Genomic DNA, 14,170 nt, shown 5'->3' with positions numbered 1-14,170 from the left:
GAGGCTGCAGCACTTACCCTGTGAGGAGAAGCTGAGATAATTGGACTTGTCCAGCCGTGAGAAGAAAGGGTTTTCCAGATGCCTAATAACATCCTGACAGTATTTAAGAGGAGACTACCTAGAGGATGAGGCCAGGTTCTTCAGTGTTGCATGGTGGGGGGACAAGGTAACAGGTATATGTTGAAACAAGAGAGGCTCTGTTTCAACAGAATGAAAAACTGCTTCATCCCAAGGACAGTTGAGCAGTGGTTGCTTAGAGAAGCCACATGATCTCCATCCTTCAATTTTTTTGAGATCTGACTGAATAAAGCCTTAAACAGCCTGCTCTGACCTCGGTTAACCCTGCTTTGAGTAGGAGCTTGGACTACATGACCTCCATAGATCATTTCCAACCTGAATTATCCTGTGACTAGAGCTTTAACAGTACAGGTAGCATTTTAGAGAGTAAAAAACCAAATCAGTTTAGTGTACTTAACCTAGCAGTGTATGATTGCCTGGTATACAATATAAAATCTTTAAAAATTACTTAAAGTGAGATCTATAGGCCTGTCATTGAGATTTTGGGACACATTGCATTAGGACATAAATTTCACTTTGATCAAGTTTTATGAATTATTCTGATCTAACAACTTGTGTTTGTGTTCTGTATTTTTAAGGCGGAGCCCTAGACTGCGTCATGAAATTCGTAAAGCACGACACTCATCTGTAGATAACCTTACAAATGAGATTAGTTATATTACTGAAACGGAGGATGTTTTTTATACATATAAGGGCTCTCCAACATCAAAGGACAGTGATTCAGAGTTCTCTCAGAACAGAAGTCCACAGAGGAGGTAAGGATTTCTAGAAACAATTCATTGCCTGTTTGATTTTTTTTTTAAATGTGCCAAACAAAACCACAAACAGCTTAAGTATCAAACAGTCATCATTGGTTGTAATATTAACATTAGTTTAAACAGTCTTATGTTTGCATAAGCTTTATTTTGATAAATTGCTAAACTGCAAATGCCATGTTACAAAATGACAAGTTAAAAACAAACCAGTCCTTCTTCCCTGAACAATTCTCAGTAGTTGTGTTCTCAGTAAAATTAGAGAAGCTATTAAGGTATGCCTGTTTGTATCTGTAATATCCTAGTAGCTTCTGCAACCCTTTCCTACCTGTTAGAAACTCTTCCTTTTTTGGGGGGAAGGCTTACTGAAGTCCTTTAAGAGTTCAGTTATGTTCCACATCACCAACTCAGCATCATCAGCTGAAAGAGGCACTGCATTTGAGTAAGCACGAGAGCATAATAATAGTGGCGGTCATCCATTTTTTCTTCCTCAGAAGAAATTGTAGATTGCTAGTCTAAAGGCAGTCTCCACTTTTTATATTGAGGCCTTTTTGCTGTATGTCTTGAGGACCAACTTTGTTCTCCCCTGCAGTGGTCCAACCACTGCTAGTTTAACTTTCAGGGCTTGAAGCACCTGTCTTTGTGCACTGATTATTTGTTGGCTCATATATTACATTTTATGTGCAGCCTCACTTTGACCTTACAGAGGCATATCTAAATGAGTAACTTTGGATTAATACAATATTAACTTCAGATTTCATGAAAAAATAATTGATCCTTCTGTCTCAAAAATAAGAGATCCAATTAAAAAACATCAGCTGGGGACAATATTATGTATTAAAATGCAGATTCCTTTATAATGTTACGTAGTTTCTAGTGATTCCTAGTAATTTTAAGGCAAGATTTATTTTGAGAAGCAATGTATTAATGGAAGTTGATAGGTCACACCTACCTCTGATAGTGTGCAGCTACTAAATGTAGCTTTAATCTCTGGATTTAAACTGTTTTTTTAAAAAAAAAATTAGTACAATAATATTGTTACTACTTCATGAGAGAGAAGTTCCTATGAAAGAAGGGAAAAATTATCATGCTTTATGCATATTTGGAGTTTGTCACTGTGATGTTTGAAACTGCTTTTCTGTTTTTCTGATACGAAGTCATGAACCTTAGCAGTAGTAGTGTCAGTAATGGCCATGATAATATATGAGTGATGCCTCTAGGTATTGTGACTAATCATAGATAGGAAATCATGTCTTTCCTGTGTTTTCAAATTTACAAATTATACACTTTTAGAAGTATTTTCTAGGTAGAAAGAATGAGGCAGACTATAAGAGGATATAATGAGGGTCAAAGCTGTAGATGGAAAACTAAGTTGCCATGCTGTGTACTGTGCCTGATGGATTGTGTCCTGCCTTTGTCCCTCCTGCCAATTAGTACATTGTTGAGTTTTTTCTTTAATTTTCCTTTTTCTTTTCTTCCCCTGTAGTTTTTTTTTCCTTCCTGTTTCAGCTTTCCTATGTCTATTGAGAGTGGAGTGGGAAAGCTTGCTTTTATGCTTTTTCTCAGACAGTGACAATAGGATGTTCTAAATTTGAAAATAGCACGTTCATTTGTTTTCTGAGCACTAAATTATGCTGTATCTGAGTCGTATCACTCACTGTGGAGAAGATTACTTTTATTACCTTACATAAACCAAGATTTCTATATATCTTCTCCCCAACATCTTGGTTTCTTGTGTATGTTTATAATATTTTATACTCTGCAGGTAATTGGAAAAAATGTTTGCATAAATTTAATTAATTTCAATTCAATGTGCATGTTTAGGAAGGAGAATATAATGCATGGAATGAATGATCCTTGTTGTATTGACTGTTAGAATTTCTGTGAAGTAAAATGGTCATTAATACTTTTCTTTTTAACAATTGAGGTAAAATATACAGTAACCATACCAATAAAAAAAAATGTTTCTTCCCTACACTGAAGTTTTCAACAATTCGTTAGTCTGTGTTCCAGTTTTTCTTCTTTTATGTTCTTACATTAGTTATTACTTGGCTCGCTCCCTTTGTTGAAAGGCATAAAGTAAAATTAAGTGCATACATGTAGTCAAATCTTTCTTTCCCTGAATGTTTTATTGGAAGATGGAGCTCTACCCTATCAGCTAAACCTGTTTTGTAAGAAAAATGTTTAATTTGTGTATCTTCAGTATTAAATATGGACAAACGCTTGTCCTGGACTTTTGCCCCGCTTCAGAAATATTTAGGTATTACTATAAATCACCTTGCAATGTGTTGATAAAGCCACCTTGCCCATTTTTACCATGCTGTGGTCTGTAATAGACTTGAATTGATGTAACTGAAACATGTTATGAAAAATACTGAAATTGTAAATCTGGTTTTTGTTTTCCTTAGAGGAGTGCCAAGAGTAGCTTCTTGTGGTCCTTCTAACATACACTGTCTTTAGAGGGCTTTTTTTTTTATTGCCTAGCGTGCCATCTGAGACTCTTAGAAAAGGTGTTAATTCATCAATAGTTGTGTTATGAAAAAATTCTGAAAAGTTTTGAGGGCTGCTAGCAAACAACTGTAAGATGCTGATTTTAATATCTGAGTTGTTATGTCTGGGACTTCAAATCCTAATTATAATGATGCATCTGTTTAATTTTGTAAATTAGATATGTTTACATCAGTTTCATTTACTGTATCTGTATCAAAACTGAGGAGCTGCAGTTAGCATGAGATACGGCTCTTCTCCATTTTTAAGGCTGACGTTAGCATTTCAAGGGTGGGATGATAGTATTCACCTGCTTCTTTCAGCTCCTGGGTATTGTCTTAAGTCCTTTATGTCAAAAAGGCACATGGTCCAAAATAGACCTACCTTGAAACTGCTCTGTTGTGATATAGTGCTTTTGGAGGCAAGTATGTGGGTAAAACTCATAACAAGACTTACTTTGTACCTAATTCTACCAAGGCATGTTTGAAACCTTCATGGGTATCAGAACTGTAGAAGCCACTGGTTCTGGCAGAGTGCATGCACCTGCACTTGATTGCCTACAAACCTTTTTTTTTTTTCCTCCTGACAATAGTAATTACAATTATTTCCTTAATAACCAATTTTATTCCTTGCTGTGTTTACTGAAGGAAATCAGTCTCCTGTAATAGTACACAATGTAGAAAACAAATTATGTGGAATAGCTCTTAGTGTAGAGGGCATAAAACACACCAGTTATTAACATTTCTTCTTTTGTTTCTTTAAGTCTGTTGTGTTGTGTCAACATGTCAACACCTAGAACTATGTTTACTGTTAAATACTAAAAATGAACATGCTGAAGGTGAGAGCCAAGAATATTTTGTCATTTATTATAACTGATTGTTTTAAAAATGTACTTTGTCTGAACATTCTACCTTCTAACTGAAATTTATGAGGTAAATCCTACAGGCTGTGACTGGAAAAAAAGAAAGAAAAAAAGAAAATAGAGCAAACCATGTGCATGAGTGAGCTACAGAAAGTGAGGGCAAACTTGCGAGTGTGGTATTGGTATAGCTAGACTGTTTCTGCTACCCAAATTATCCAAGGTATTTTCACATTCAAGTACAACTTGAAGCTCAGACATAATGAAAAGAAGCAATTTTTCGCTCTGATTAGTGTCTGCAGAAAAGATTGGAGCTCATTACATATGAATTATAGCCAAAAATTGCTCTAATCCCAAATTAACGTATATTTAATAGAGCTTTATTCACAGGATGTTAATAGGTTTGGCTATCTAAGCCAACTAACCCAAATCACAGCTGCATACAAAACCTGTCATCAGAGACAGTGCTGAAAAGGACTTCAAGAGGACTTTTATTTAGTCCAGGGTGTCCCAGCCCTTGTGAAGAAAGCTTCCCCTCTCAGTCCTTCCTTCTCTTTGTTGCCCTGCTGCTGTCTGACCCATCCTGACCACTACTGCCCCTGACAAACAAACACTCAGACAGGGAACCCACACTGAGCCTTCCAAAGTCTCACAGGTTGCTTTTTGTGTTACACCATGCTCTTTGCTATGGCTGTGCCTCACCAGTTCAGCACAGGTAATCCAGTCTGTCTTCTGACTATACGTTGTACTCACTCTGTCACTGTATTTTTCTCATATCTGTATGCATATGCACATGCTACTACTATTATTCTGTTTTTAAAAATATTTCAGGAAAAACTTTGAGATAAAACATAAGAATTAGTAAGTGCACTTGTTTGATAACTGATTTTCAGTTAGAAGTGGCTTTCTTGAGAGATTTGCATTTTCTTCATTGAAACACTGTTGCTACTGACTTTTAACTCTTACTTTAAGCAGGGTAGAAAATGTCTGTTTTCTGTGAGGCTACATATCTTCAGAAGTACCTAAACATAAAGGTGTACATTAGGGAAGAGTTCTGAATACAAAGGTTTATAGGTTTGTTGCTTTAATTTGGTTTGGGGGGGGTTGTTTTGTTTTTTCAAAGTTGTCATATTGACAGGGTGTGACACCTTAGAGGTATACTAGATAGAGCTCTTGAATGAGCTTGCCATTGAGTAAAATGCTTCCCTTTAATTCTAACAGGTTTAAACCATATCTAGTTATCTTTAAAGGCAGGCTGATGGACTTGTGCAGGGAATTCTTTTTGATTACAGGTTTTCCTTTCCTGGTGTAGAGGAACAAATCATCATTACTGATTTGCCTTTCTCTGACAGTAACGAGGTCTGTATGCTACTGTCATTTGAAGGCAAAAGTGAAGATGAAGTATTGAGTTGTACTGAAATACGTGACACTGTTTTAAGACCAGGTTGGAAATTTCCAAAATATCTTTGTTTTAAGCAGTAAACTTCAAATTTAAGTTGAGTTTAAATGGAGCAATAGACTAGTTACATTTTGGAATAATGTGCTCTGACATGCTTGATCCTGTATCAGATGTTAGGTTTTGTCTTGAAAAACTGCACTGTCCATACCTAGTGCAAGCTCTGGTTCTCAGTATTTATATCTTTAAAAAATGAAATAAAATAAAACTTCATGCTTATCACATCCAGTAGTTCATGTGTAGGATTCTTCACTGATGGGCTGCTAGAAGAACAGAAAAAAAAAAACCAACCAACAAACTTGAAACTATCTTGCCTTTATCTTCAAGTAAATAAGTGAAAATTTAAATTACTAAAATGAGTTTACTTGTTTCCTTATGTTCATGTTTTTGTTGTAAATTAAAAATCTATAGATTTAAAAGTTTCAATAATACATTTTAAATGCTTGGTGAACTTAGAATACTAATGCCCAAGTTTTGCCATGAAAATAAAGAAATGTAATCGAGCAGTATTTGAAGAGCTTTGAACTTTAATTTCTCCTGTTTGTTCCTTTCCTTTTTCTCAATCGTCTTCTGATGCCTGAGGTGTGATACAGATGTTCATGCTTGACAGTGAAATGAGAAGTGAAAATGAATGAAATGAATGTCAAGACATGAAAACTGAAAACCACTGTGTTGCTTAATGTTCTTAACCTCTGAGAACCCAGCTGTGGGAAGCTGGATGGTTTTCAGCCAGTCCCCATGAGAAGGGAAGAGTATCCTTCACCCTTTCCCTGGATTTAATTATTTAATCTGACTTTGTGGGGTTACCAATACCCATACTTGCCCTTAACTGAATGTTGTCTCATTAAAGTAAGCTGGAGTTTCTGCATTATTGTAATTGGATTCTTGGCTTGGAAAAGTAATCTGATAAAGCTGGTTTGGAACAGCAGCCTGCATAGGAACAAGCATTCTGGTTTATTTTTAGAGTAGACTCAGTGGCCTAACAGAAAAGGTAAGCTGTGAAATGTTCTTTTTAACTGGAGAGAAAATTACAGTAAAACATGTTTCTAAGTGCTAAAGTATAGTATCAGTCAGTAAGAAAAACTTACTGAAAGATGAGTCATATAGATCTTATATTTACAATTACACATTGATTGCTGAGATATATCTGGCTAGTTATTCATGAATGTGAGCATATGATGAACCAGAAGGCTGGGGGACTGAGGAGGGGTCAGTCACATTGTTCCCTGACTCTGCCAAATTACTGTTGTCAAGAATACAGAGCCAACTCTTCTTGGGTCTGCACCGCAAAAACTTGTGAGGCAATGGACACAAGTTAGACAAGGGAAATGTTCAGAAGACAGTAGGGAAAAACAAAAATCACACTGAGATTAGTTAAGACTTTGTACATGTTGACAGAAAGGTGGAGGTGTTTCCGTCTTTGGAGAATCTCAAAACACAACATGACAAGGACCTGAACATCCTCATCTGATGTTGATGGTTACTGTTCTTTGAACAAGAGTTTAAGTAATCTCTCACAGCCCCTTACAACCTAATTTATTTTGAGTATAAGATTCTACTTGTTTAAAAATGCAATAAGCTTTTCTGTTAAAGTTGAGCATGGTTGTGAAGCTCTAAACCTCTTTAACTTCTATTGTAAAACTTCTGGTGAAACAGATGGCATAATGTGTACAGTCCTAGAGTTAGAGGGGAAGGAAATGAAATGATGAACTAGTTTAGAAAAAGGAAATTCACTTGCACTGTGCTATGAATTTCTGGAAATGCATATACACTCTGGGTCTAAGTGTGATGCATCATCTGGTGAAGGTACTGCACTGAAAATAGATTTCCTGAACGTATGCTGCATTTGTTCAATTCTTTCAGCTTACCATTTAGACAGACAATAAACTGTAGCTCCATAGTGGGATTTAATGAGTGTATTATGAGAACACATCATTATTTTAGCACATCATTATTACTTTTGCAAGCAAAATTTTTAAAGCAGTGTTGTTGATGAAAGTACTCTTCACACGTATCCAGCTAAATCAGAGTAACTACTTGCTTGGTAGAAAACTGCAAATAATGTCTAAACTATTTATCCTTAGTTTTTAATCATGTACAGACATGTTTAATTCCTTGTTCTTACAAAATCTGCATTTCTTAAGTCCATTGTCCTTGTTTAGGTACTTCAGTCTTTTTCAGTGAAGATTTCCTTCTAATACTAGGCAATAGATCTGAGAACATTTCAGTTTGTTTTACATTAGGTTTTTAAGACTACTGCCAATAGACCTTTGAGTTTTACTGTGCTCTTTCACTCAAATATACCTGAAAATAGTAAATATTTTGTTTACATGTAAACCTTTCATTATGTGCCCTTATTAAGATGTGGCACACTTTGCTTTCCAGTTCAAAAACCAATAATTTCACATCCAAAACGAAACACGTGAAGTTGAATTGCAGCTCTGTGGTAAGGCAAAGCTGCCAGCGAGCCCACTGGTTGCAGAGTATCAGAATAGATGAAACTTTCATGGCAAGTCAGTAAACTGGAATATGGTCAATAGCAGCAAGGCAGAGTAACTGAAAGTATCCTTTTATGGGTGATGTCAGCAGCTTACAAATGTGAATGTTGGGAACTTGTAGAAAATCACTGAAAAACTCACGTGTACCATGAAGTCTGCAAGTTTATTTTGTAACAGTGCTCTTATGTATGCAGCACAAAGCATCTACATAGCCTTCTTACACAATGGTTCTGTTCACAGAAATGGTGAACTTTAACTGTGAGAGTCAATCTGTATGTAAATTTTTATAAAAGGCGCCAAAAAGGTGTTGCTGTAAATATCTTCCACTTACTTGTTTTATGAATAGTAATCCTGGTTTTAATGGTGTGCTGACAGAAAATAGATGGTAATAGAAGTTCTGGCACACTCAGTCTCTTCAGCCCTGCAGGTGTTATAATAAAAGAAGCTTTAAGAACTTCAAGAACAACCCAAGGGCAAAATCTACAGATGTTTCCTTCAGTTGTTTGTAAAGTGGGAGTTTTGCTATAGTGCTATTGTTTCAGTTGTCCCTTTTCTCTCGGGGTTTTACTCTGCTGTAGTTTATCATCCTTAGTTCTCAAAATTCCCTGGTAGGGCACACCAACGTGGGAAGGAGGGGTCTTTCCTTAAGACCTTTCTTTCCTCCTGAAAGAAGAGGAGAGTTAGACTTCTCAGGGCACAGCGTTTTATTATAAAGATCATCACCAACAGAGCAATCCATACTGAGTGAAATATTGAAATGGCATCATTTTAGATATATTGTGGAGTAAGGAAGATTAATTACCTACAGTTTCAAAGTGTTTGCTCATAACTGCACCGATGGAAAGCTTGATGTCCTTGCAAGGAAGGGCACTCTTTCTCAATGAAAAAGTTGAATGGCTGGTCTGGTGAGTGTTCTCCTTTATTGACATAAAATGTGGTCCTTGTCGTATGTTGTGAAATGAGGAAGATAGGTTAGTAAAACGTGGAATACGGTATAGCCAGAAAAGGTTATCTAGTTAACCATGTTTAAGGTACTTTATCATATTGTTAAATAATTAAATGCTAGAAATACTGCTTCAATGAGTTGCAGAGCAAAAGTCTGCAGCTCTTGCATGCTGAAGTACTAAGGACTTAAGGAAGACACAGCGGCATTGTCCCTGATGAATTCTTTTAAGTATTGCATTTGGTTGCTTTCTAGGTCAAATTTTTGTTACCTTTTTCCATTTTAAAAGGTTATAGAATGATCCAGTAAATCTTCCAGAGCTGATACAGTTGAACTAAAGTGCAGTAATTTAACAGATAAACCTTCAGCAAATATGGCTAAGAATTTATGAATCACTTTCAGGTTGCCAAATGTATTACTGAGTTGATGAAAAATTCTTCATATGTTTATACATAATATATGAATGGAAATCCAAGTTGTTGGGTTTTTTCTGTCTCAAGTGACCTAACTCTATTAGGAGGGAAGAGGGGAGATAATATATTAAAATAAAGATATTGCATTGATTTGCATCACAATTTAACAGTGTGTAAATTTTTGGTGAAAGCTTTTGAAAGGATTGAATTAGTGCAATGTGGATTCTACATGGAATTTAGTAATAGCACTGTAGCTCCACTGTGGTGAAAGATGTACAGTTTCATTGTTCTTTGCTTCACAAGGAAATCAATTACCTTAAACAAAAATAAATTCAACGTTTCTTTATTTTTAGCATGACTTCCTAAGGAAATAAGGCTTATGTCATTGCAGCACAGCCTGTCTGCCCCTGTTCCCAGTTGAGAACATCTGGACGATTGCAGTCAAATCTAATGTAGGAGAAGAGTTTGCAAAGATGCAAAGTTTTCTACAAAATTTGTGAAAGTCAGTGACTAGGCAGGAAAAACCCCACAACTTGTACTGTAATCGCTCAGTGAGAGGAGATCAGTTTGAGTTCAATGGCTGTCTGTTCCATTTAGATGTGTGCTGGTCAGACAGCAAGTGAGTGCACATTTCCTAAGGATCTGCTGTGCTGTGCATTGCTGGCACGTAGGGTAAAAATGCTGTGAGGACTGCAAATAAGGAGAACAGTGGGTACTTGTGGGAGCATGGGAGTGAATGTCGGTGGGATCACAAGGAAGGCATGACCGCAATAAAGAAGGAAGAAGTATAGTGCTTAAAGAAAAGGACACACAACCCAAATCTCTACAAATTCTTAGGGAATCGGGCTTCACCAACTCTGCCTCTAAAGGAAGAAGTTTTTCATACTGCAGTATACAAATAATAAACTTAGCTATGCTGTTACTGCTGCTATTTTTACTGTAGTTTTGATGAAACATAGTACGTAATTCTTAGTATTGAGGCTGCTTTAGAGAACAATAATTGAAAATTTAACTGTATCCTGAGAATTGCCTCCTGTAACTTGATAATTCACAAACTCTATGTTGAAACTAAACTACTTAATGTGTTTTTTTTCGAACAGGAACTTATGTCTCTCCAGGTTTTTTGGTTACTAAATTCAATTTGTAAAGCTACCTCATCTACCTTAAATTGACTTTGTTTTCAAGGACTTTTTTGCTAACCTTTACTTTCAAATTTATCTTAGTAACATACCTGTTGTAGTAACCCACTGTTTCAGGTGATCTCTGATGAAGCTAATTGATTGCAAATTTTTCTTTTCTGTGCTAGATTGTCCTCATCTGTGTAATGACTTGTTTTAGTTCTGCTTTTTCTTAAAGTTCTCTGTAAACATCTGTTCTGCTCTTGCATTATGAGAATATGGGAGAAATTTTTGCTTCTGAAGCTGTTTATGCTCGTTTCTTGTTACCAGGGCATAAAGATTTTGACATGTTTGACATTTTATAAAATACAGTCGGTGCAATGACTATAGTCATTGTTGTGCACATTTAAAACTTTTCAAAATGTAGTGTAACTTGCTAAGTAATTTCCTCTGTAAACTCCTGTGTAGTTTGAATTGTGGTAGCAGGTGTGGGTTGCATATAGTTGAGCTTTTTCTGGAAGTGGAAGTGAGCAGTTAGAGCTGCTGTGGGATTTTTGTTGAGTGTTTCATAAATTCTGTAATTATCTGATTCCGACTTTCAGCATAGGATTAAACATCCTTTAATGTACTGTGAGCACACATATTGGCTTTTATGCTCCTTTTTTTTTTGTTGTTGTTAGAGTTTAGTTCTTGTTTTTGTGAAGATCTAACTTAAATTAATTTACTGTTTTCTTTGATTTTTTTTTAACAGGTCTTCTGAACAAGAATCACCAAAGTGAGTTTTCCTTAAACTTTCTACTATAAAATCTTTAGCTCTAAGATATGTAGCAAAAATATATAATCTGAACTGATTTTTCAAAGTAATAGTCTTGTATGGTTAAAAGATAGAAATAAATGTATAAGCCAATGAAAATTTTAAAGATTATTTTCGTGTAAATAAGATTTTTTGATTGAAATGTGTGAATTCTTAAGCCCTAATATACTCTTAATCACTAATAACAATAAAGTTGATTAACAACTTCTACAAAAGTCTAATGATGCAAAAATCCACTTAAGACTTCATATAGTGCCAGAAGTCATTAACTGAACTAAATTGTCATATTTTTCTGATATCGTGAATATTTTTCTTCACTGGAAAATCATTATGAATTGTAATCTCAACTTGTAAGTGAAATTTTTTTTATATCACTATGTTCTGAAAAACTTATTATAATGTATTTATATATACAGTATTCTTGTTTAACATTGACCTCATGGGAATCATGAAAAGTCCTGGAAACTATCAGATAAAGACAAAATTTTGACAGTATAATTCCTTTAAGTGTCATTATAGTTGGCTACTTCAAAGTATTTTCAAATTATTGAGATAGCCACGTGTATAATATCTCCCAAACACTAAACGTATGTTCTCTAATACTTGAAAATTCTGCAAGTATTGCACAGAATGCTTGATTCACATTCCCAAGTACATGTCGTGTAACTGAACATGGCAAGAATAAGTTTGCCTGATGGCATCTTTTGGAAGAGTTATATTTGTTTCAGTCAGATTTCTACAAGCCAAGAAAGAAGTGTTGGCATTATTAAAAGTCTGTTGCAGTGCACATCCTGTATGTCAGAAGCCTAAGCTACATTCCTTCATAGTTTAGTATTGCTTCTTCATATGGTTCAGAAAAGCTCACATATACTAGTGCCAGAGCAGAGATGAACGTTTGAATTTACAAATTTCAATGCCAGGCTTTACTTGCATTTCTATTTCTGCTGCCTTAACCCTGTGAGAATTTGATGTCACTTTTAGGAATAAACTGCAATAAACAGCTAACAGCCCATGTACTCCCAAGGATCAAATATACTTCATTGCAGTGCTGGGTTGTCAGTAGCAGTGCAGAGTGTTCTTGCAAGATGTACTGCCACTGAGCATGGTAATCTGTCACGTAAGTGAAAGGTCTGTCTGCTGTGGGGTAATACAAGTAGCTAGGACTCAGTTTTTCCATACACAGCACTGTTTTATTAGTGTCTGAGTTATACCTGATCTTTCCCTGGACAGGTTTTCACGAAATACTATATAGTATTTATGAAGAAAATGAGCGTGTCTCTATGGGATCTGTGCATTTGATACAATGAAGAAGGGATTTAGTTCTATTATAGTAAAGATTTGCACTTCATCCTCTTCAGAAGAGAGCATGTAGCTAAATTAATGTTTGAATGGTCTTGGAGCACATCAGGCAATTTGGCTAATTCTAAGATTTGAGGTGTTCATTTACTTACATATTATTGTTATAATTGAATTTTAAGGTTCTTGACTCTCTAAGCCAGGTCTGCACCCCCATTTAATTCTTGGTCCTTCTTCATGGTTATAGCTATCTCCACAGCAGATTATATTAATTGTCATTTAACCTTTCACTGTCACTTCATCTCATGTTTCTCTGATAATTTACCATGGCTTTTCTGCAAAGCACCTTCTCCCAGGGGGATAAGGTTGAGATGGCACTCCTAGGAGGGAGGGATGAAAGTAGAATAATGGAAAATGTTTTCCTGGGTAGGATTGGCAACTGAAGTGCCTTTCCCCTGGGGTTCAGCCCTCTTCATGTTATTGTGATTTCCTGTACTACTGTGATTTCCTGTACCACTGTGACAGTACATTTTACTGCTGATATCCAAATACTTTGCTAAAAATCCTTTTGCTACTCTGTAATTTTGTTTTGTCCATTCTTCTGGATGTCCATTGATCAAATGATACTCCAGTCCTGTTACCCTGCACCTTTACAAGTGGTATTAAATGTAAAGCTGGCTTTCTCTTTTAATTGGGCAGTACACTTGTATGTTTTGCTATTTATTTTTTAAGAACTGGATAATGATACCTTTGTAATATTTATTCATGCTTTTTAAATGAAGGAATATATTGGGAAACAGTCCAACGCGGAGTTCTCTGTCCCGAACCTCACCTAAAGCCTTGGCTCAGTCTCCTAATGGAGTTGGCAACGTTTCTGGCTCTCACCTGTTGGAAGGGGTTGACAAACAATTCTTAGAAACATATGACAGTGTTACAAAAAGTAGCTCGACAGAAGATTCCAGTCAGTACTACTGTGATAAGGTATGTTCCATTTCCTTCTTACAAAGTCAAAACCTAGTACTAAATGTAGCTTTGAACTGTAGATTAAGAACCCACAGAAAGTGGGGTTATATTCCAGGATGAGCATATTTTATGCAGTAATAAGAATAAATCTATTCTCACCACTCAGTTTTATCCAAGATTGTGTACACAGTATTACAGGCAGCCCTGGCAACTACGTTGATTTCTGTAGTGTCCAGGTTTCCAGAAGCATCTCCAGGGAAAGTTCGTAGTGAAATGGAAATGCTTACATGATTAACTCTGATTTCTTCTAGGAAAGATGCCTTAGTAACAGGCATAACTCTGCTTTATCTCAGGCATCTCCTCTTTAGTATGGCTAAACATCATCCTTTGAATTCTGCACTGGCTAGAGTAGCAGATCATTCCTTCCCTTTCTCCAGCCTGCTCCACGGAGTGGTGCTGGACAGCTTCCTAACCTGCCTGGCCAATAGCTGCT

General features: G+C 36.0%; 1 protein-coding gene across 7 annotated transcripts in view; it reads left to right on the top strand.

Moving 5' to 3' along the window:
• PTPN3 (protein tyrosine phosphatase non-receptor type 3) overlaps nucleotides 1-14,170 on the top strand; it is a 125,141-nt gene that overhangs the window by 77,200 nt on the left and 33,771 nt on the right. For all 7 annotated transcript variants that reach the window (XM_051611339.1, XM_051611341.1, XM_051611338.1 and 4 more), the window contains 3 exons: nucleotides 657-833; nucleotides 11,356-11,379; nucleotides 13,497-13,695. In XM_051611339.1, the coding sequence (XP_051467299.1) occupies nucleotides 657-833; nucleotides 11,356-11,379; nucleotides 13,497-13,695 (400 nt within the window). The remainder of the gene's footprint in view (nucleotides 1-656; nucleotides 834-11,355; nucleotides 11,380-13,496; nucleotides 13,696-14,170) is intronic.

The sequence above is a fragment of the Apus apus genome, chromosome 2 (assembly GCF_020740795.1).
Source record: "Apus apus isolate bApuApu2 chromosome 2, bApuApu2.pri.cur, whole genome shotgun sequence".
Classification (NCBI taxonomy): Eukaryota; Metazoa; Chordata; class Aves; order Apodiformes; family Apodidae; genus Apus; species Apus apus.
This window is presented reverse-complemented; position numbering and strand designations above follow the sequence as displayed.